Here is a 20,830-nt window from a genome sequence, read left to right on the forward strand (position 1 = left end):
GTTTGGTAAAGATTCAAATTCATCTTAATCTGCTGTTTGATTCTGTCTTAAAAAAATTCTAAATTTTGTGTTTTCAGCATCCTCAACTCTGAATAGACTCCAAAACACCACAAAAAAGTGAATGTTTATAAAGACTAAATCATAAAAATTATGCCCTTTCTCTTGTTGGGTTACAGCTGTCACTGCTTGCAGTTTTAGTTTACTGGTCCTTGTGAGCCGATCAGTACTGTACTCCTTTATCACCATCAGCACCATCTTCCTCACCATCACTGTGTCTGTGTGCAGCTGCAAAGAGCAGCGGTGGGCTGACCGCGCACACTACCGTCTTTGTTCTGCAGAAGAAGAAGTAAACACTTTGCCAGCAGACAGAGGGAGAATATAGCCTCATGACAAACACACACACACACTGGATTTGGTTGGTTATGACCTTTGTGGCATTTTGAAAGTATCAAGGATTGTAACATCTAGTCTTTTTACTGAATCAAAAGGAGATGCTGGAGTTTCATGAGTTTGTGTTTGTCATTTAAATTCAGTCTTGCTTAATACACAACATTCAAATTACTGTCACCTTACAGTAATCCTGATACTTGTACTTGATGTGTTCAGTTTAGTTATTTGCACTTGCGTTCAAACTACTTCCAGTCTTCTTCTTCTTCTGGCGTTGTTACAGCGGATGATCTGCCTCCATCTCCTCCTATCCCAGCATCCTTCTTCTGCCCGGCAGTTCTATCTTCATCATCCTTCCTCCAGTATGTCTTCTCTCCCTCGTCTGCATATGTGCAAACCATCTCAGGCTCTCTGACTCCAAGCTGTCCCCCTGTCCTCCACTTGCTTCCAGTGAATATCTGAACATGTTCAGCTTGGCCTCCAAACCAACATCACAGCAGAGGGTTAAGGTTTAATTAATAACTACTAGTTAGCACCTCCACCCTGCCAGCAATCTCTTCTTCTTGTGCACTCTGTTGCTTTGGATGGTGACTTTCATTCCTCTTCTCTGCAGAGCATCCTTCCACTTCTCCAGGTTCTCCTCCACCTGCTCCTTACTCCGGCTGCAGATCAAAGTTTCATCTGCATCTGTATTCTCTAGATGTTTGCAGATCTCCAGTAAATTGCCCAAATTGCTCAGAAATGTAAATTTTTACAGTTGCAGCATTAACAGACACCCCAGAGTAGCTTTTCGAAAGGCAAGTGTAAACAGACTCACACGGCTTACAGTCAAACATTTGAATGTTTGAACTCTGATTCTGATTTTGATTTTAATAAATATGAGAGAGCACAGTGTTTATTTCTGACTGTGGTATTTCAGTTTCTGAGGCTGTTCTCTGTAGATTTGACGGAAACGGGATTTTTGTTAGACTTGTGGTTTCGTTTTTAATAAATCTGGAGAATTGTTTTATTCAGAAGTTTGATGTTTGGTCCTGTGATGAACAAAAGTCCAAACAAAAGACAAAGACGTACAGAGATCTCTCTCTCTCTCTCTCTCTGTGGGTGTCGAGCAGTCGATGGTCTGTTTCCTCCCAGCAGCAGCTGATCTGATCGGAGGCTGTCTGAGCAGAGCCGAGCAAACGGCGACAGGTCGACAGCAGGAACCACGAACATCACTGAGCGAGAAATAGGAGATAATTTCAAGACTGAATTAGTCCAAACACGGCTGAACACTCCGCAGGGATGACGGCTCTAACTAGCTGGGAGCTGTGCGTAAAGTACGCGCTCTTCATCTTCAACTTCGTCTTCTGGGTAAGTTTAAACACGCGGGATGAAATATTTAAAGCTCCAGCCGCCCGTGTTTATTCATTTGCGCACAGAAATAAGTCTTCATCTCTCAAATTTGAGCCTGGAAAGATGAAAATGTATTTTTGTGTGATGTGGTTTGTGTTTAACAGAGATGAACCGAGGAGCGTTTTGTTTTGATTTAGCCTATGGCATTTTGAACACTAGTGTGTTTTGTTTAAAGTCGTTCCGGTTTGTGTGTGCTCTTTTATATGAAGCTGATAATATTAATTTTGTGTTTGTGTAACTATCCACTAAAACCGCACTTCGCATTTTTCTGTTTTCTTGTTTCTGACATTCTGGGATGCTGTTGCAGCAGCTGTAGACAGCTGACAAATTAAAGGAAAACCCCACGGAAAGCGTCAATAAAGTGCAGACACACGACAAACCACCGGAACAGCTTCGGTGTTCCTCAGAGTACTAAACAGCCTGCTAGTTGATGGTGTTCATTTCTGGTGACTTTAAAGTTTCGTTGGTTTTGCAGTAGTTCAGAAATCCAGTAGGGGGCGTAGATGAGCCTAACACGTCATTCAAAGACAGAGCGGTTGCCTAATCAGTGCTTTCACCTCCTACTCAGGTGTCCTGTGCAGCGAGGAAGCTTAAGGCAGTCTGAAGGATGGCTCCTTAAAAGTCTGAATGATTTCTCAGGGCAGAGGTCAAAGGGTCGAAGGGCCAGCCTCGGGTCCACACCTCCACCTCAGGAATGTAAAACACTCCTTTACATGTTAAAAGTCCTGATGTACATTTTAAATTCATCCATCAGTTCAAAGAAATAACTTCTTTTTTATTATTAAAATGAAAAAACTCTCACAAATCTTATCGTTTTTTAAAACGTATTTTTACTACCACACTACAAACTCATATTGAAAATGAAAAAAGAAAAGGTTAAAAATCTGAAATAAATCAACCATCCATCAACCATCTTCTAATCTAGCTATCCATCTCAGGGTCTGAAAAGCAGGGTACACCCTGGACTATATGAACTGAGTTAAAGGGAATCAAATGTCTGATTTGTTCCATATGGGACATTAAAGTGGAATATTAAGTGCTTCCTTATTGACTCTGGTAAGCTATTGTTGATAAGCTTCATATCATTCAGCACAGGACAGATGGGGATTATTTTGAACTGTGAATCATCCAAAGCTCCTCTGATGGAGTCTACGAATAAAAACATGGAGCTGAAAATGAGCAGAACAAATCTTTTTAAGGATTAAATTATTTGTACCAGTTTTTTCACTCATTTATGTCGAGCTGCTCACTCACTTTCTCTGATGAATGATCGAGTTCAGTCAAGCCATCAGAGTTTGAGCTCAACAAACAACAGCAGCTTATCACTAAAGACATCCTTAGAGAGAACGAGAGTGACGAACAAAAGACAGGCGGGGAGAGATAACGGAGGCCGACAACAAAGCCGGCGTTGTTGGTTTCACTGGGTCCACTGGGAGCCGATGCAGCGTTGAGTTACTGCAGCAAACAATGAGTCTCCCAAGAGGTGTGAGGATACACCTGTGGAGTTTTTGTTTGTGATTCCTCTGAAACAGCTCGTCTTTTTTTTTTTTTTTATCTGTTTTTAAAGCCAAACGCAGGAGTATGGAGGTAAAACTGACAGCATGAGTCCAGCTGTGCAGCACAGAGGTTAAACTGGAAGAGTGTTTTTATCTTAAAAACAGCACTCAACATGTTTGTTTCTCTTTGTTTCTTTTCAATCAAAGAGCATACTTTTAAAATGCTTTATTCCAATTAGAATCAGTTACGGCTAAGCAAGTCCCAGAAACTGCAGTCCTCTAGCATCCACTGGAGGCCCTATAGAGTGAGGCAGTTTCCACAGACTCCAGTATTAAACTGCCCAACTTATCTGAGATCCCCATGTTGGCATTATTCCTGCATTGCAATAACGTGATTAAACTGCTGTGATATTATAGCTTTGAAATGTGAGGGACGAGAGAAAGAAGTGCCTTTGTTTACATAAACCTCTTCTGAAACAAACGCTAAGCATTTCAAGTGTTTCCTTTATTGATTTATATAATATAATAAATATATTATCAAGTTGGGTTTTTTTGGGGGGTTTTTGTTACTCATGTTGGTTTGCTAGAGATAGTTTTTAATAGCATGAGCCAAATTCTGGGCTAATTGTAATTGAACGCTGAGACAATGTGATTGGTTAGCTGCAGCGTCACCAACATTATTGTGATGATATAGTAGGATGACCAACTGTCCTCTTTTTTTGCACACGCTGACTTCTAAAAGCTTATATGACATATTTTTATTTCACCATTCATTAACCGCACAGAGAAGGCATAGTTTAAATATGTTAACGTTTTCTTTAAGCAAACTGTATTATTAAAGTTCTTTGTGACTGGCGCAAGTGTCCTCTTTTTTGGAAATCAAAATATGGTCGCCCTATGATATAGGGTTAACTTTAATGAGGCTTTGCAGACACTTGATGTTAACTTGGACACCTCGAGTCAAACGGACTTAGAGACCACGTGTCATGAGGGGAAACTGGGTTCCCTGACCAGTGGTTGCTGAGAATGTGATTGTTAAAGCTTCGGTTACACAGACCTAGAGACCAGTCAGTGACAACCACCCTGGCAGCCACCTGTTGCTTGGGAAAATTAAGTATTCCCCAACCTGTTGCCAAAAACCTTGTGGTTGCTTTGGAAGTTTGCATGTAGATTTCCTCTCCAGCTACTCTCTGAGCTGTAGTGAGACAGTGAAAAAAGGATTTCCCTTCAAATTAAAGGTTGTCCCCTTTGTAACACATTGGCTGCAGCGCTCAGACACAGCTTTTACTTTGAAGGCGAATCTTGTCCATTTCCAATTTTCCAACCTTTACTGCTTTAACTGCTTTAGTAGTTTAGAGTAATTGCAGACAAACTGCAGACAACCAAAGAAACCAGAAGGAGGTTTTTGGTGCAGCAGCTTCTTTAGAGAGAGGCAGAAACCTCCAGGAACTACTGCCACATTATTTCCCTAGCAACCGGCGGTTGTATCATGTCCAAATTGGCAGACTGCTCTTGAACAGTATTTGCATGATGTCACCTAAAAAAAAGCAGAAATAAACATGTTTACAGCCTCTGTGCTCTCTATGGATGGTTTAAACCTTTCTATGAATTGTACTGTGGGTAATAATTCATCCCCATGGAAAACTGACATTAGTGGTGTGGCCACTTTGATTTAAAGGCTGTTATTGAAGCCACATAAATGAAAGATAATCAAACTTTAAACTGAATCATTTGATATAAATCTTTGTTCTTCACACAGGAAGCAGATTTTCTCTCAGCCTCAAGTCTAGCAGCCAATCAAACTGGGAAACACAGTGTCGATTAACATTTATGAGCCACATGTGAGGTATATGAAGGTTTTTAATTAATGGTGGTCCACAGTGAGTTAGGAGTTGACATCTTGTTTCATAAAGGAAGTGTTAAAGGAGGTAATACAAGAAGTACTGAGGCACCTTTCATGAGTATTTAGAAAAGTCAAGAGGTGTTAAATGCCTTCACCTGTGTTAGACAAGCTGGGTTATGCAGCACACATCCGATTGGATGTGTGCCCCTCTAGCTCCTCCCTCAGCCAGGTGAGTGCTCAGCAGGGTGTGGCTCACAACAAAAGCTGCCTCTCTCTGTCACCTCTCTTCATTCTCCTTCTCCTCCTCACTGTGTGACACTCAGGGCGCTTTTTCTTCCATTTTTCTGCGTAAGAAGATATAAACAGATCCGAGCACCATGAAGAGACAACAGTGCATCAAGTACCTGGTGTTTATCTTCAACTTTCTCTTCTGGGTACGTAGCCTGGTTTAGTGAGTGGACTGAAGTGGTTTGGTTGCTTTGGATTATGCTGCTTTGTTTGATTGTTTGATGGTTTCTGTGACTGGATCAGATTTCAGGAAAGACTCACAATCTAAAACACAGGCAGTTTATGTTTGGCTGGAGCCACAAAATCTTTAATAATTTGACTATTTTTGATGTTTTGGGAGCTTCAAACCTCTAAAACCATCATTAAATTTGTGCTTTTGTCATCGAGGCTCTTTGAAAGAATCAAAGTGGCCTCACGCAAACCCACGTAGCACTTCCTTCTGGGGAGTTTCAGCTCACAAATCTTTGCTTTTAATTCGCTTCCAGTCTTTATTTTATGTCCCACACTAATCTCTGTAAATGCTGCAGTTTGTTGCTTCTGCAAACTAAATCATCAGTGCTGTGACAGTTTATCAACCTCACAGTCCATCACAAGACTGTCGAAGTTCTGGTGCCTTTGAAATGGTCACAATCTCGGTCACCTCCGATGCAAAAGGATTTGACTTCAGGAGTATTATGAGTACATGGTCTGTGGCAACCACGGCCATTAAAATATGTGAAATCATCACGTCATACTGAAGGATGGGGGGGGGGCTTGTGAATTGTGGTCAGATGGATGGATGAGTGATTGATGACTCACTGTTGCAGGAGCTTAAGGAATTTTCTAGATGGAATTTCCTAAAAATGTTCCCCTTTATGGTCAGGTAGATGGTCAGGTGGAACTGACATGGAATGACACGGCACATCTGAGTTTTGACATATTTGCTAAAACTGATTCAAAAGTTAATGCAGTTTAAGGCGAAGGAATGAAGATGGGCAGGAGACCGAAGAATGTCATTTCCTTGACTGCAGACAGATGGACATGCTTGGAAAACGTGCAGAGCGACTCAAAATGAAAGAGCAAGATAAACGAGTGGCTAATTTGCTCAAGAACTGCAGTGACTGTAGGGCAGCATGAAATTACAGCCTGACTTGGTGGTTTGGTGCAGTGCATGCAGCATGCAGGACAGAACAAAGAGAACTGGCCGGGTAGCTTTGAGCCACTTTTATGTTAAGGTGATGTCACACACATACAGGTGAGAGAGTGAATGATCCCCAAGCCTCCTGATTCATCTCCAGGATGAGGGATTTTACAGAAATTACAGAATCAAGTCTAAAAATCACAGATTTTAAACAGACTGTGAATAAATGGCATTAACTATTTTAAGCAAAACTGCTTGCAAAGAAACAGTTCTCAAACTGTGGGTTGTGGACCACGAGGTGGGAAATATACAGGGACGGTAACAGAAGCTTCAACCACTACAGTTCAACTGGAATGCTTTTTAAATGGTTTTGATAAATGCAAATAAAAACCGGTTAGACATGAGGTAAAACCCGAGGTGTAGGTCTGACCTACTAAGTTTAAACGGTGTGTATATATTAAGAAAAGACATGATTTGCATATGACTCAGGTGTGCTGAAGCTGCGCTGCTAGGATGTCAGGTCATTATTTTACAATGTGCACCTGTCAGAAATTTATGCCAGCACTGATGAGAGGACTGGAGTGAGTGATAAACTTCCAGGCGACTGGAAAATGTGTATCTGTGTCTCTGCAGTGCGTCACCTCCGGCTGTTAAATGGTCTTTTGTCCTGTAGGACTCCATCTCATTGGTGGACCACCCTGCCCTCTAATTTAAGTTCGTCTATTGGCCCCCTCCTCCAAACACAAACGTGAGATTAGACTGATTTTACATTGAGTCGGCCTCGAGTGTTTCTGATTATTAACCTGAAGAAGTTTCCCACAGTGTGAAGAGCTGTAGGTTCAACAGCACCACTAATTTTTTTTTTTATCACACCTGGAATCAGTTTTGCTTCACCTGTCCTCACAAGCAGTTACACTTCACCAGACTCCATTCACAAAAACTGCAGTTTTATTTTCCAAAACATGGGAGAAATTCTACTTTTGATTTGCTGTTAGGTGGTACCAGCCTGTGCATCGCCAGAACTCCCAAACTAACCTCGTCATGGTTATTGTTGTTTCTGCATGGCTAATAGTGCTGCAGAGCAGCTCTGTGGTTAATGAGAGCCAACATGAACCTCAGGGGAAAATGCTGTTTTCATCTCCTCCACACACAACAGTCGAGTCCCTAGAGTGTTTGTGGTTCACTAATACCAACATCCCCAGCATTCAGGATGCCAGACGTCCTTTCCTTTCTTTTTTCTATATCCCTTTTTTTTTTTTTTTTATTGTTACAAATTAATGACAAATGTTTATTTGGGTTAATTCATGTTAAATATTCTGCAAATGTTGGTAATGGTGCACTAGACAAGCGTGAGAGCGATGTGAGAAGGCTTCTCACATTAACTCTGCTATTGTTCATAACCAGCGATTTTCACTTTACTTTAATTTACTGAAACTGAAGTGGACTGTGCGTGCCCTACATGAAGCCGTATGATTTGTAAGATCATTCTTCTAAACTTGGCTGAAAATTGAGTTTACTCCCTCAGATTAGTGTCTAGGAGGCTCATGGTTCGTGATAAAGTTGCCACCTGCAGTTATGAAAGCTGAAACTACCCACAGAGACTAAAATAGTTTTCATAGCTGCCTGTAAACATGATTTTTTTTTTTTGTTTGTTTTGTTTGTGTTTTTGCTTTTTTTTTTTTTTTTTTTTTTAAGTAAAGCGGGATGTTGTAACCTGAGTGTAGACAGGGATCGACTCAAGTGGACAAGAGGAACTGCAGTTAATGGTAGCGCATTGATGATGTCTCAATATTCATATACAGATACTGGAATTTAAATCTATTGATCTGTGAAGAGATTCATTTGAATATCTGCTGACTAGTCTGGACAATATACTATATATAATTAGATAGGGATGATTAAATGAAGAATGAGTGGAAAGTTATCCATCATACATTAACTAATACTTGCATTCAAACAGTAGCAGGTAAGATGTGGTACTTTAGTCAAAGGAGCTTGCAAAGAAAAGCGTCTGGACTTCTTTAAGTTGCTTGAAGACGTTTCACCTCTCATCCGAGAAGCTTCTTCAGTTCTAAGGTCAAATGGTGGAGAGTCCCAGATATAAACCTAGTGGGAGTGACCCCCCACAGAGGGACAAAAGGACCCCCTGATGATCCTCTAATCGCCTGAGCCAAGGTGTGAAACATCTTCAAGTAACTTAAAGAAGTCCAGACGCTTTTCTTTGCAAGCTCCTTTGACTACGATGACCTGGATGACTGAGAACCTTCACAGACATGTGGTACTTTACTTTCACAACATGATGGGGTCATTTCTGACTTCTGCTGTCTATGACGGATATTTTAAAATGCTCTATTTTCATGTTAACATGGACTCCTGCTATTCTAGCCCTGTTTATTGCAACGCAGTGTAGAGATGAAGTGGAAAGTTGTGTTGAGACTGAGTGACACTAGTGAAAGGTGCAGAGGCTTAAACCTCCATTCTTTACAGAGCGAGTGGTTGGATCAGACAACGACTGCAAGGCAAATAAAGCAAACTGATCCTGCGTTCTTTAAGCTCGAGGCTACGTTTGGAAAGATTTACTGATGATGATCATAAGGTGTGCCTGGCTGACTTAACGCTGACAAACCAGCGATGGGATGATGTCACATGCTGACAGTTACAGGTGTGGCTCTGATTGCTGGAAGATTTCTACTTTCAGTTTACTCACATTGAGGTCACACTAAGTCGAGCAGCCCAAGGCGTTATATAAAATGACCCTCCTTATGATGTTTCAGGCAAGTCTGTGCATCCCAGTTTGGATGACTGACTTACAGGTTAATCTGACATGGAGCCTGAAACGCACAGTTGTGTGATAAAAGTGAATGAAAGCAATGGTGTTTGCTTTTAGAGGTGTATGAATTATGCAGCTGATGCCTCTAATTCTCCTACATGTTTACAGCCTGATGCTGTTTTAGTCTCTGTAGGAAGTTTATCTTGCAATTGACTACAGGCCTCGCCTACGAGTATTCATCTTCATGTTTTATCTGTTGGAGCATTTATTTGATAACCTGGCACTACAGTGTTCACAGTACAGCCAGTCAACTTGTGCTGCGGGTTTAATGAACGTCTAGTATTTTACAGAAAACAATGGCGTGATGATCCTCCAACTCGGTTGGGAATTTACAGCTGTGCTTCAGCATGTTAGCTAATACTTTTTAATGAATTAAATATTTGCTACTTGAAACATTTTAACAGATTGTTATTTAACTCTAACCCTCTGTTGCCTCTAACGCCCATATTAAAGTGTTTCTTTGTTAAGGATTCTGGTTAACAACAATAAAAGGATGGCACACTAGCTAATGCTAGCATACAAAACTAACAATGAAAGGGAATTTTTCCCAATGACATTAAAAAACAAGGTAAGCTGCTACGCTCGTTGTCATATTATTTGTATGCCTTGGTGAGCTAACGCTGGCTAGAAAAATAAAGCTGTCCAACAGGGTAGAATTGTCAGAAGTAATTTAAAATTTTGAGTTGATATCTCAAAAAAAAAATTTCTTAAATTTTATTTCTGCATTTAAATTAAACATAACATGCTTATACAAATCAACCGAGAACAATTACTGTCTTTAACATTTGTGAACTTATAAGCATGAAAGGAGAAAAAAAAAAAGGGAAAAAAAGAAAAAGACCTTCAACTTTCAAAACCTTCCTATTCATTTGCCACTTAAATTTTTTAAGCAGCTTGATTCATTGATTCACTCATTCATTTGGGCAGGAAAACCCCCTCGGATATCCATGGCTCATCTTCAAAAAAACACTTCCTGCGGGGGGTTAGGTCTCCCTGTGTTTAGACATTATTATTGGGCAGCAAATTCAAGAGCTCTATTGTACTGGCAGTGGGGTTCGCCTATTGATTATTGTCATGACAAGCTTCCGATCTGGCTCCAGGTAGAGGCAACAACAGTATCTGAAGCCTCATTACCGGTCTTATTGTTTTCTAACACGGGTTCTTGTAATAATTCGCTCAGTCGTAATTTTGTTGTTAAACACTCCTTAAAGATATTAAGTCAAATGAGGAAATCTCTCAAACTACCTGATTTTTCAGTAGGAATGCCAATAATACATAACTACGTGTTTAAACCAGGTAAAATGGATAGGGTGTTTTTAGAATGGGGGGGGGAAAGGGATTGAAATACATTGAGGACTTATATACAGATGACAAATTTATGTCCTTCCTTCAACTTCAAGAAAAGTTTCAGTTACCTCAATCACATTTTTTTTCGTTATCTTCAAATAAGGAATTTTGTTCAACAAAACTTTTCAGACTTTCCACTGAAGCCACGAAGTTATACATACTTTGATATAATTCGGAAAGCAAATTTTAAACATTTGATATCTCAGTTTGTTAAGTGCTTTACAATCCCAGTTGATTCCGACCAAATTAGGAAAACATGGGCTGAAGACCTTGGGGTCTCTCTGTCTGAAGAGCAATGATCAAATTGTTTGTCCAATATTCAGAAAGGCTCAATAAATGCCAGATATAAACTAATCCAGTTTAAAGTCATTCATAGACTACACTTTTCTAAACTCAAACTTAACCGGATCTATAATTCTGTATCTCCCTTATGTGACAGATGTAAAGTTGGTGAAGGTTCCCTTGCACATTTATTTTGGCATTGCCCTGTTTTGAATGCTTTTTGGAGCCAGATTTTTATGTGGTTTTCAAACCAATTTAGGAAAAAAATACCACGTGATGGTACATTGGCTATACTTGGATCATTTGCATCAGTCGAATCTTTTTCCTTTTCACAAAAACAGATAATTACAATGGGTATGCTGGCTGCAAAGAAACTTATTCTTTTACAGTGGCGGTCTTCTTCGGCCCCGTGTTTTAACAGGTGGCTTAATGAGATGGTCTGTGGCCAGGGTGGAGCAGATAAGATTTGATAGAAAGGGGAAACTGGCGAGTTTTTGTATGATTTGGCAACCATTTCTAGAATTCCTAAAAGAATAACTGATCATAATTTATGCCTCACACTCCACGTGAATTATTATTATTTATTTTTTTAGTCTATTTCACTCTTTATTTAGTTAATATTGTTATAAATTTTTTTTTTTTTTTTTGATATCTCAAAATTTTAATTTGCCAAGTATTTTGGAATTGTATTTGGAGTTATATTTGAGTTAGTCAAACTTTCAAGAGAGAATTCAAGACCTTGATTTACAGATAGCACCCCCACCCCAAAAAACCAAAATCCTGAATCATGGTCAGCAGACCGTAGGAGGAACCAGACGGAGGACATGTTGGGGCAAAGTGTTGCCATTCGGCCTGAATGCTTTATGGTGTGCTTCATATACTCCCTGTTGCACAACAACAGACGTCAGCGTCATGCTGCAGGACATTATGGGAGTTATTTGGGTGGCAACAAAGAGTTGATGTAAACTGTTTTGTGGTTGCTGAGGTGATTCTGAGTCATGGTAGTGGGTAATTACTGTTTGAGACAAAGTATGGCTGTCATTTATTTATCTGTGGATGCCTTCATATCTAAGTCTCCGTTGTGCAGAGGCTCCACATGTACTGAAGTCATGTTTCCTGGATGGCTCCTCTGTGATTGGGTTGGTCTGGATTCAGGAGAATAAGCCGGGCAGCAAGTCGAACTTCATTCCTCAAACGTTAGCCTCATGTTCACCTTCAATGAAAGGGATTCTTATTCATCCACACTAACATACTTTGATTTGAATATGAAACCATTGCATTCCATACTAGCTGCACATAGTTTTGCAACAGTGAAGCATCACATCATCATACCTTACAAAAGCCAGTTCTTTCATTTTGCTCTGAGAAGCTGTTTTTGAACACCTGTCTAAATGACTGTGATGGGTCCATAAGTTCAGGGATGAGTTCATGGTCTCCGTAGTTTTCTGTGTTTTTTTTTTTTTTTTTAACACAACCTCAGTTGTAAATCACTGCAAAGCAGGATTAATCTGGTTATTGTCTAAGGTAGGATGCTTTATACTCGATCAGCTGCCACTGTGTGGGTGTCCACCTCTTCATGTCTCTGCATGTTGTTTAACCCCCAATCTCTAAATAACGTTCACATCAAATACTCTCCTTGTTCCTGCACGTCTCAGATTATCGTGCTGTTATAGTCTGGTTCTTATGAGTTAACTCAGATGTTTAGGATAAAGTTGCCTCTGATGTACTGTACACTGCAGCATCTTTTCCTTTGTTCTTTTGTTGTGTGCTTTATTTTTTTCTACGGTCATCGTTCGAGTATACAGTGTAATGACAGTGGAGTGCTGTGAGGCAGGTCCAGGTGAGCCCTGTGGTTTCAGTCAGGTGATACTTCTCAAATCCAGCCTCATTCGGGCTTTTCACTTCTTCTCTCTGTATCTAACTGGTAATGTGTTGCCTGTGTCTTAGACCCCCGGAATTATCGACCCGCGCCTACAGCTGTTGTTGGATTTGATGAAAGTGTCTGTTAATGCGACAGACTTGAGCTGTATGTGCCTTCATTATTTTAAGAGTGGATAATAACTCAATAACAATTTGAAAAAGTGCTCCGGTGGTGCTGGCTCTGTTAACTTACCTTGTTGTGAGCACAGTGTTCTTCCAAACATCAGGAACAAGGTCACACGTGCTGCAATGCCTGCTTTAGAAGCATTTCTGCAGGTTCAGACCACAGACATGGACATAGCTTCTGCTTGTATGAAAAATGAAGTCTGCGTCAAACTGCCTTTACAGCTGCATTGGGGTTTTTTTATGCCCACCAGGGGGCGACCCTTGCGGTTGGATAGAAGTGTAGAGGCTCAGTTTCTCTCTGACTTCAGTCCTTTTCTTGGCTCAGTTGCTAGTTCTGTATCTTTTTGCTTAACATGAGTTTCTCTGTGGTTTATCTGTAAATATCTGTAAATGAGGACAAATGTGCAAAATGACACTAGTATTTGAATATAGTCTCACGGAGAGAACATTAAACCTCCTTCAGAGACAGTAAACATGTTTTTCGTCTTGCAGCTGGCAGGAACCGGCGTGCTCGCTGTGGGACTCTGGCTGCGTTTTGACTCCAGGACGGCAGGACTGTTCGAAGGGGAGGAGTCGCCCTCTGTCTTCTTTACGGGTAAGGCCCCTGCTGGTTAAACCCTGGATGCAAAACACTTACATGGAAACAAAAGACCATGAAGGAGAATAACCTTGAGGATGGCAAGAACCCTTTATAGAGCACAGGTGAAGCATCTTAATCGCAGCAGCTTCACTTTTACATTTTTGGATATCTCACAACCATAAACCACAAAATAACAAAAAGAACATACAAAGATTCAAACTGCACAGAAGGACGGGGAATGATCAGCTCCTCCTCCACTATCATGGTCTTTGAACCTGCCATGGAGTGATGGTGGTGGGTGTTGTTGTAATTACAGCTGACGTGTCTGTAGTGTAGCTTTGACGCACATTACGAGTCTGTTCGTTTTATCATGCTGTCCTATCAATGTAAAGTCTGACACTGCTCATTTCACTCCAACCAGCAGAAACCGTGCCGAATAATCTGCAGCTGAAAATAGTCCCCAGTAACCACTTCGTCCTGTTTATTAACAACCACAGCGTTGTTTCTAGAATGAAATCTTTATATTTGTGGAGGAAGTCATAATTTCAAATTAAATGCACTACAGCTGCATTTAGCTCTGTCGGGCTCTGGACGTGGATATAACCTGACCTCAGAGAGGCGGGGCACTCGGAGGGCAGCTGAGGCCAAAGTTGGTCCACAGCGAGGCGGCTCGTCCAACCCAGCAGATCCCTCCACACATAGCGCTCATTCTTCCCGGCGCACAGGGACTCCTTTGTTCTCAGACTTCTGTATTCCCGGAGGAACTGTCCCCACCCTCCCGTCTTTGTGCGTTGCATCCATCAAACTGATAAGAGAAGTGGGCAGAGAGGAGACGGAGGACGGGCCTGACATGACAAACATCTTAATAACGGCTTTGGAGGAGTATTTGTGTGTGTGGCTCATGCGCTCACTGTTGTTGTTATCCGACAGCCTGTTTATGATTCATCCTCATGAAGTCACCGTTGAAGTGTCGAATCATCGCTCTAAATCACCCTGCAGCTGATTCCCACTCACCAGATCGTGACTGAAGGTGTTTTTGATAAATAACTCATTAAAAACAGCTTCTGGTGCCTCTCAGGCCTTCGTGTCTGTTCGAATCAGAGCGGCAGCAGCCCTATGAGCCAGAATGCAAATCACTGATGTACATTTACATTTTTAAAAGGCTTGAGCAGGTAAATCAGGGCTGATTTCCAATCAGCCTTCCACATGCACTTGTACACTCACTGACACTTTATTAGAAACAAAGCATGGGTTCTGTTAGAGTTGATGCTTTTGAGATTGTCATTTGTGCTAAGATATATAGACGTGGACAAAATTGTTGGTACTCTTTGGTCAATGAAAGAGAAACTCACAATGGTCACAGAAGTAACTTTAATCTGATAAAAGTAATAATAAATTAAAACCAATGAAAGTCAGACATTGCTTTTCAACAATGCTTCAATTGAATTATTAAAAAAAATAAATGCATGAAACTGGTCTGGAAAAAATTATGGTACCCCTAGAAAAGAATGAAAATAATGTGACCAAAGGGACATGTTAATCCAAGGTGTCTACAATCTTGTAATCAGTCAGTGGTCCTATATATGGGACTCCAGGTAGTCACTGTGTTTGGTGACATGGTGTGTACCACACTCAACATGGACCAGAGAAAGCGAAGGAAAGAGTTGTCTCAGGAGATTAGAAATAAAATCATAGACAAGCATGTTAAAGGTAAAGGCTATAAGACCATCTCCAAGCAGCTAGATGTTCCTGTGACTACAGTTTAGGGCTGGGTATTGTCACTGATTTCTAAAATCGATTCGATTCCGATTCACAAGGTCCCGAATCGATTCTATTTGCCTCAGTCAGAAATATTAAAATTCTGATCACGTATCAAATATCCATATTTTTATATCTATAAAAAGAAAGCTGACACTTGAGACTTTATCAAAGGTGTAAGCATCACATCAGATGCCTTTGTGTCAAAGTAACTGAGGATAAAACAGAAAAACATGAAGGTGATTTTCCTGGCCTGGGATTTTATAGCAGATAACCTTAAAAATATTCTGCAGTAGATCAAAAACAAAAGAAAGTCATTAGTCAACATATGAACATTACCTGATGCTGCTGAAGTGAAGCAAAGTTACAGAGGTTTTATTAGAGACACAGCTAAGCATTTTGCAATTTTGCATAATTTTAAAAAGTTTAAATTATCGTTATCCAAGCTAGAATTGATTTTAATTGATAAATCAATAATCAAAACCCAACCCTACTACAGTTGCACATGTTATTCAGAATTTAAGATCCATGGGACTGTAGCCAACCTCCCTGGACATGGCCGCAGGAGGAAAATTGATGACAGATCAAAGAGACGGATAATCCGAAAGGTAACAAAAGAGCCCAGAAAGACTTTTAAAGAGATCCAAGCTGAACTTCATGCTCAAGGAACATCGGTGTCAGATTGCACCATGCGTCGTTGTTCGAGCCAACGTGGACTCCATGGGAGACAACCAAGGAAGACCCCATTGTTGAAAACAAATCATAAAAAAGCCAGACTGGAATAAGCCAAACTACATGTTGACAAGCCACAAAGCTTCTGGGAGAATGTCCTGTGGACAGATAAGACAAAATTTGAACTTTTTGTCAAGGCACATCAGCTCTATGTTCACAGACAGAAAAATGAAGCATATCTAGAAGAGAACACTGTCCCTACTGTGAAACATGGAGGAGGCTTTGTTATGTTCTGGGGCTGCATCTGGTACAGAGTGTCTTGAATCTGTGCAGGGTGCAATGAAATCTCAAGACTATCAAGGATTATAGAGAGAAATGTGCTGGCCAGTGTCAGAAAGCTTGGTCTCGGTCACAGTCATGGGTCTTGCAACAGGACAATGACCCAAAACACACAGCTAAAAACACCCAAGAATGGCTAAGAGGAAAACATTGGACTATTTTAAAGTGGCCTTCTATGAGCTCTGACCTCCAATCCTATTGAGCATCTTTGGAAGGAGCTGAAACATGCTGTCTAGAAAAGGCGCCCTTCAAACCGGAAACAACTGGAGCAGTTTGCTCATGAGGAGTGGACCATAATACCTCCTGAGTGGTGCAGAAGTCTCATTGACAGTTACAGGAATCGTAACGAAAGGTTGTGCAACAAAATATTAATTTGTGGGTACCATCATTTTTGTCCAGGCCTGTTCCATGCATTTATTTTTTTAAATAATTCTATTGAAGCATGGTTGAAATGCAATGTCTGACTTTCATTGGTTAACATTTATAGAATTTTTATTTATTATTACTTTTGTCTGTGACCATTGAGTTTTTCTTTCATTGACCGAAGGGTACCAACAATTTCTTGTGTATGTGCTGATAAAATGTTTCTCGTTATTAGGTTTCATGCTTCTACGATGGAGTGAGCAGCCTCGTCACTTCTGCTTTTTACACGTTAGTCCGTTGAAAGGTCGCAAACTGTACGGGGTGTGACTGGTTGATAAGAAGTCCTGCCTTGTATGGTATGGCGAGGGGCCACACACACACAGACAGACACACTCGCTCAGATACGCTTGCATTACACTGTCACATGGATAACTGAACCTGTTCTTAATCCTTTAATTTTTTTAAAATCTGTGTCAACAACAAACCTAAGAATGGAGCATCAAGTTCTAATGTTAAACTGTTGAATTGAACATCAGAGTGAATCGCATCCCATTTAACAAAACAAAAAAATGTTTTGTTAAATGTTTTGAACAGTGTGGTGCTGATATCACTGAGGTTGAGATTATGTGCATAAATTTTAATTTAATCGTGTCTCCTTTGTTTGTAACTGGCCTTGGGAACTTAAAGGCACAGGTGACCCCAGAATGCTTGTTTCCTCTGGCCCATCTGAATGTTTTGTTGCAGGCGTGTACATCCTGATCGCAGCAGGGGCTCTGATGATGGTGGTGGGTTTCCTGGGATGCTGCGGAGCCATCAAAGAGTCTCCTTGCATGTTGGGACTGGTGAGTGATTTCTTTTGTGTTTTAGTTCTCCACATTACATTAAAGACGGGTGACTTTGCTGTGAATCATGAATTCATGCTCAGATTTTTCAGTTGGCACATTTCAGAGATGTTTGGGCTGTAATCACACCGATCACCAGGAAAGACTCCTCAATTTCACCACAAGCGTGTTGGCTGCTGCAGCTCCGGTGTGATGTGACTGTTGGTGGCGATTCGCTGTTATGTTTTTACAAAATGTTTTTGTCCTGCGATTGAAATGGTCATATGAAATTGGTGGATGTGATCACATCCACCAATTTCAATCTACTCTGAGCCGTCATTTTAAATATTAAATGGCTTTAGTTTTAACTTACATTTCAGGTCATCTCTTCCTTAGTCATCTGTTATTTGAGCTCTGTGCACAGAAAAGGTGAACAGCAGAGCTGGTGCACAACAACAACTTAAAGTGTTGATGTTATGTTCACCACACATAAATCTATGGTTTTTTACCACTGGTTGAGGAAACTTTGGACAAAAGTGACATAAAAGTAAAAACCCACTCAGTTTCCTTTCAGGACTGATAACCAAACAAAATCATGTCTACACTCCAAATCTTCTTGTTTTCCGGTTTAGTTCTTCTTCTTCCTGCTTCTCATCTTCGCTGCAGAAGTGGCTGCCGGGATCTGGGGTCTTTCCAACAGCGACCGGGTAACTAACTCTCCCCTTCTGTCTCTCGCATGTATGCACACATTCTTTGTTGATTGACAGGAGTGTTAACTTTGTCCGTGTGTCTTCAGGTGGTGGAGGACATCACAGAGTTTTATAAACAGACTTACGCCAACTACAAGGACACCAAACAACCAGCGCTGAAGGAGACCCTCCGCCTCATCCACTTTGGAGTGAGAACACACACCTGGACACCTTTTATGCAACTTGTTTCCTTATTTTGAAACAGAACAGATGACTGCCTAACCTGTGTGGGCTATTTCCCCCCCCCCCCCTTGCAGCTCGACTGCTGCGGTCCAACAGGAACGGTGATCGATGCTGCCAGAGATATCTGCCCCAAGCAGGAGGGGCTGGAGATCCTCGTCACCAAGGTAAGGCAGACTGCAACAAAAGGGAGATGACCTCTCATGTCACATCATGTAAATTTTTACTTAAACATTTTAAGATCTAAGAGATTTGTACTAAAAAGTGCTACAGCTAACATTTTTCTCTAGGGTATTCTGGCTTTGTAGAAATCAAGCTCAGATTTGCATCAGACATTTGGTTTAAAATAAGATGTGGAGCTCACACCTGTTTTTGCTGTTTTTGCTTCACGGTCCTGCTTCCCTCCTGCAGAGCTGTCCCGCTGCTATTGACGAGGTGTTTAACAACAAGCTGCACATCATTGGTGGAGTTGGCATCGGCATTGGAGTCATTATGGTGAGTCTGCCACTAATGCACATGTACTGAAACCTTAAGTAAAGCTATCATATGGTTGTTAAACTGGCACAAAGCCTAGAATGTGTCAGGTTTAGAAATGGTTTAGAAAAAGCCAAGTGTCTCATTGTTCTAGTAGTGGGTCGGGCTCGTGATTTATTTATTAAAAACAAAGCCAATTCACAAATGTTGTAAACCTGGCCCCAGTAGGGGCGACATCTGTGGTTGCAAAGACACTTTCATATGTGTAGAAATCTATGAAAAACGACATTACTACTTACTTCATATATGACATCAATAAACACTTTACTGGTGAGTTTATGGCTCAGTCATGAGTAAAGAATGCTAAATATGAAGTCTGATGATGACTAGCTATGATTTTTATTGGCTAGCTACCAAACTGTGTGGTAGTTTCACACTAACTAGACATTCTACTTGGTTTGGCCCCTGAAATTTGACTGGCCTGCCCTGATGCCACCAAAAAAATCAATCCCCAAGGACTATTTTCTTTCATAGAAGAACAAGAAAAATATTAAATATTTACATTCAAGAAGGTGGAATTGGTAATATTTTTTTTTCAGGGTTGGTCCATTTTTATCATAGAAAATATTTAAAATGAACTTATCAAGATTGTGAAATTTTAAATAACCAAAATACAAAATTATGGAAACTTTGACACTTTTGTAAACAGTGTGGTTTATTTCTTAATGCCACATTCCTGTGTCCTGTGACTCTCTGCAGATCTTCGGGATGATCTTCAGCATGATGCTCTGCTGTGCCATTAAAAGGTCTAGGGACTATGTGTAAAAACCCATGAAACGCCGTCCACCTTTAACTCTGCTGCTGCTTCAAATCATTTAAGAAAGAATAACAACATTTGTCCCTCTGTGTGCTGCTTGGGTCCGTACAGGATGGCTTCGTCGACCTGTGAGAGTATGGCTCCTTTTCAATGACGCCTCTTTAATTCCTCCACTCTGTGGGGTCTGCAGCGAGTTATTTATACCCAAAGTAACCTGATAAGTGATAACTGATACAATCTTTTAAATCAAAAACCTACTTTTCATAATAGGACAGGTTTGAGCATATGCAGGTGAAAGGAGACTTTTGCGACTCTGCTGCCCCCTGGTGGACGCCCCATTTTCTTTAAATCCTTTCCTTTAAGTTATGTTTACAAAATCTGCTAAACGTTTGAGCTAACAGGGTTTTTGCAGCTAAATGAATGTTAATGACCCATGTTTTGTTTTAAAGCTGCGTATTAAAAGCTTTGATTATTTTTTATTTTATAAGTTTTATGCAAATGATTTAATGATTGCAGTTCATGTCTTTAAGATGTCAAATAAATGAACTAAAACAAAGATTTGTCTTAAATGGAGTGCTTGCTGTGAGTGCTAAAGGGGTACAATACAGTCAAATGTACAAATGTTAGGAAAACATTTAATGCAATTTTAACACTCTAAAAAATTAAAAATGAGCTTAATGGGTTATTCAATTTTTATTTATTTGTAATATAAGGTTTGGCAACACTTGTGTACAATTGAATAAAAAATTACATTAAAAAAAATAACGAATAAAACTATCTGGACTTGAATTTTTGTATTTCTGTAGGGGCAATGCACAGTGGGAGGTGTGTTAAACTACATGGTAATACTGAAAATGTGACCATCAATCCAAAATTACATTTTAAATTTGATTATATTTACAAAAAAGAGGCATTAAAAGTAACTTTACCCATATGTGTGGTAGAAATAAAATATTTCTGAGCTGGTTCATAATTTTAAATATTTCATCAATCTCAAGATTTCTGCTCTTTTGTCAATTTTTTTTTTTTTTTTTTTTCCCCCTAGC

General features: G+C 40.3%; 1 protein-coding gene across 2 annotated transcripts; it reads left to right on the forward strand.

The window, feature by feature from the left end:
- The first annotated feature begins 1,541 nt into the window (after nt 1-1,541).
- Nucleotides 1,542-20,705, forward strand: LOC146649628 (CD9 antigen-like). Of its 2 annotated transcripts, none has more exons than XM_085387764.1 (8): nt 1,542-1,737; nt 13,524-13,626; nt 17,488-17,585; nt 18,197-18,271; nt 18,361-18,462; nt 18,571-18,660; nt 18,905-18,988; nt 19,727-20,705. In XM_085387764.1, the coding sequence occupies exons 1-8, from the start codon at nt 1,669-1,671 to the stop codon at nt 19,790-19,792; spliced, it is 687 nt and encodes a 228-aa protein (XP_085243890.1). In that variant the 5' UTR covers nt 1,542-1,668; the 3' UTR covers nt 19,793-20,705. The 2 variants fall into 2 exon arrangements, with proteins under 2 accessions (XP_085243890.1, XP_085243891.1); XM_085387765.1 differs by lacking the exon at nt 1,542-1,737 and adding an exon at nt 5,395-5,552.
- Nucleotides 20,706-20,830: the final 125 nt, after the last annotated feature.

Source organism: Rhamphochromis longiceps, linkage group LG17, assembly GCF_057381845.1.
Source record: "Rhamphochromis longiceps isolate RC_006_pf linkage group LG17, R_longiceps_female_GT1.1, whole genome shotgun sequence".
Lineage (NCBI taxonomy): Eukaryota > Metazoa > Chordata > Actinopteri > Cichliformes > Cichlidae > Rhamphochromis > Rhamphochromis longiceps.

Bases quoted from the DNA above. Each gene is read 5' to 3' on its own strand.
- LOC146649628 (XM_085387764.1), top strand. From the start codon at position 1,669: ATGACGGCTCTAACTAGCTGGGAGCTGTGCGTAAAGTACGCGCTCTTC. The intron at 13,627-17,487 runs GTAAGGCCCCTG...GTTTTGTTGCAG, and splicing joins GCCCTCTGTCTTCTTTACGG to GCGTGTACATCCTGATCGCA. The intron at 17,586-18,196 runs GTGAGTGATTTC...TTTCCGGTTTAG, and splicing joins CTCCTTGCATGTTGGGACTG to TTCTTCTTCTTCCTGCTTCT.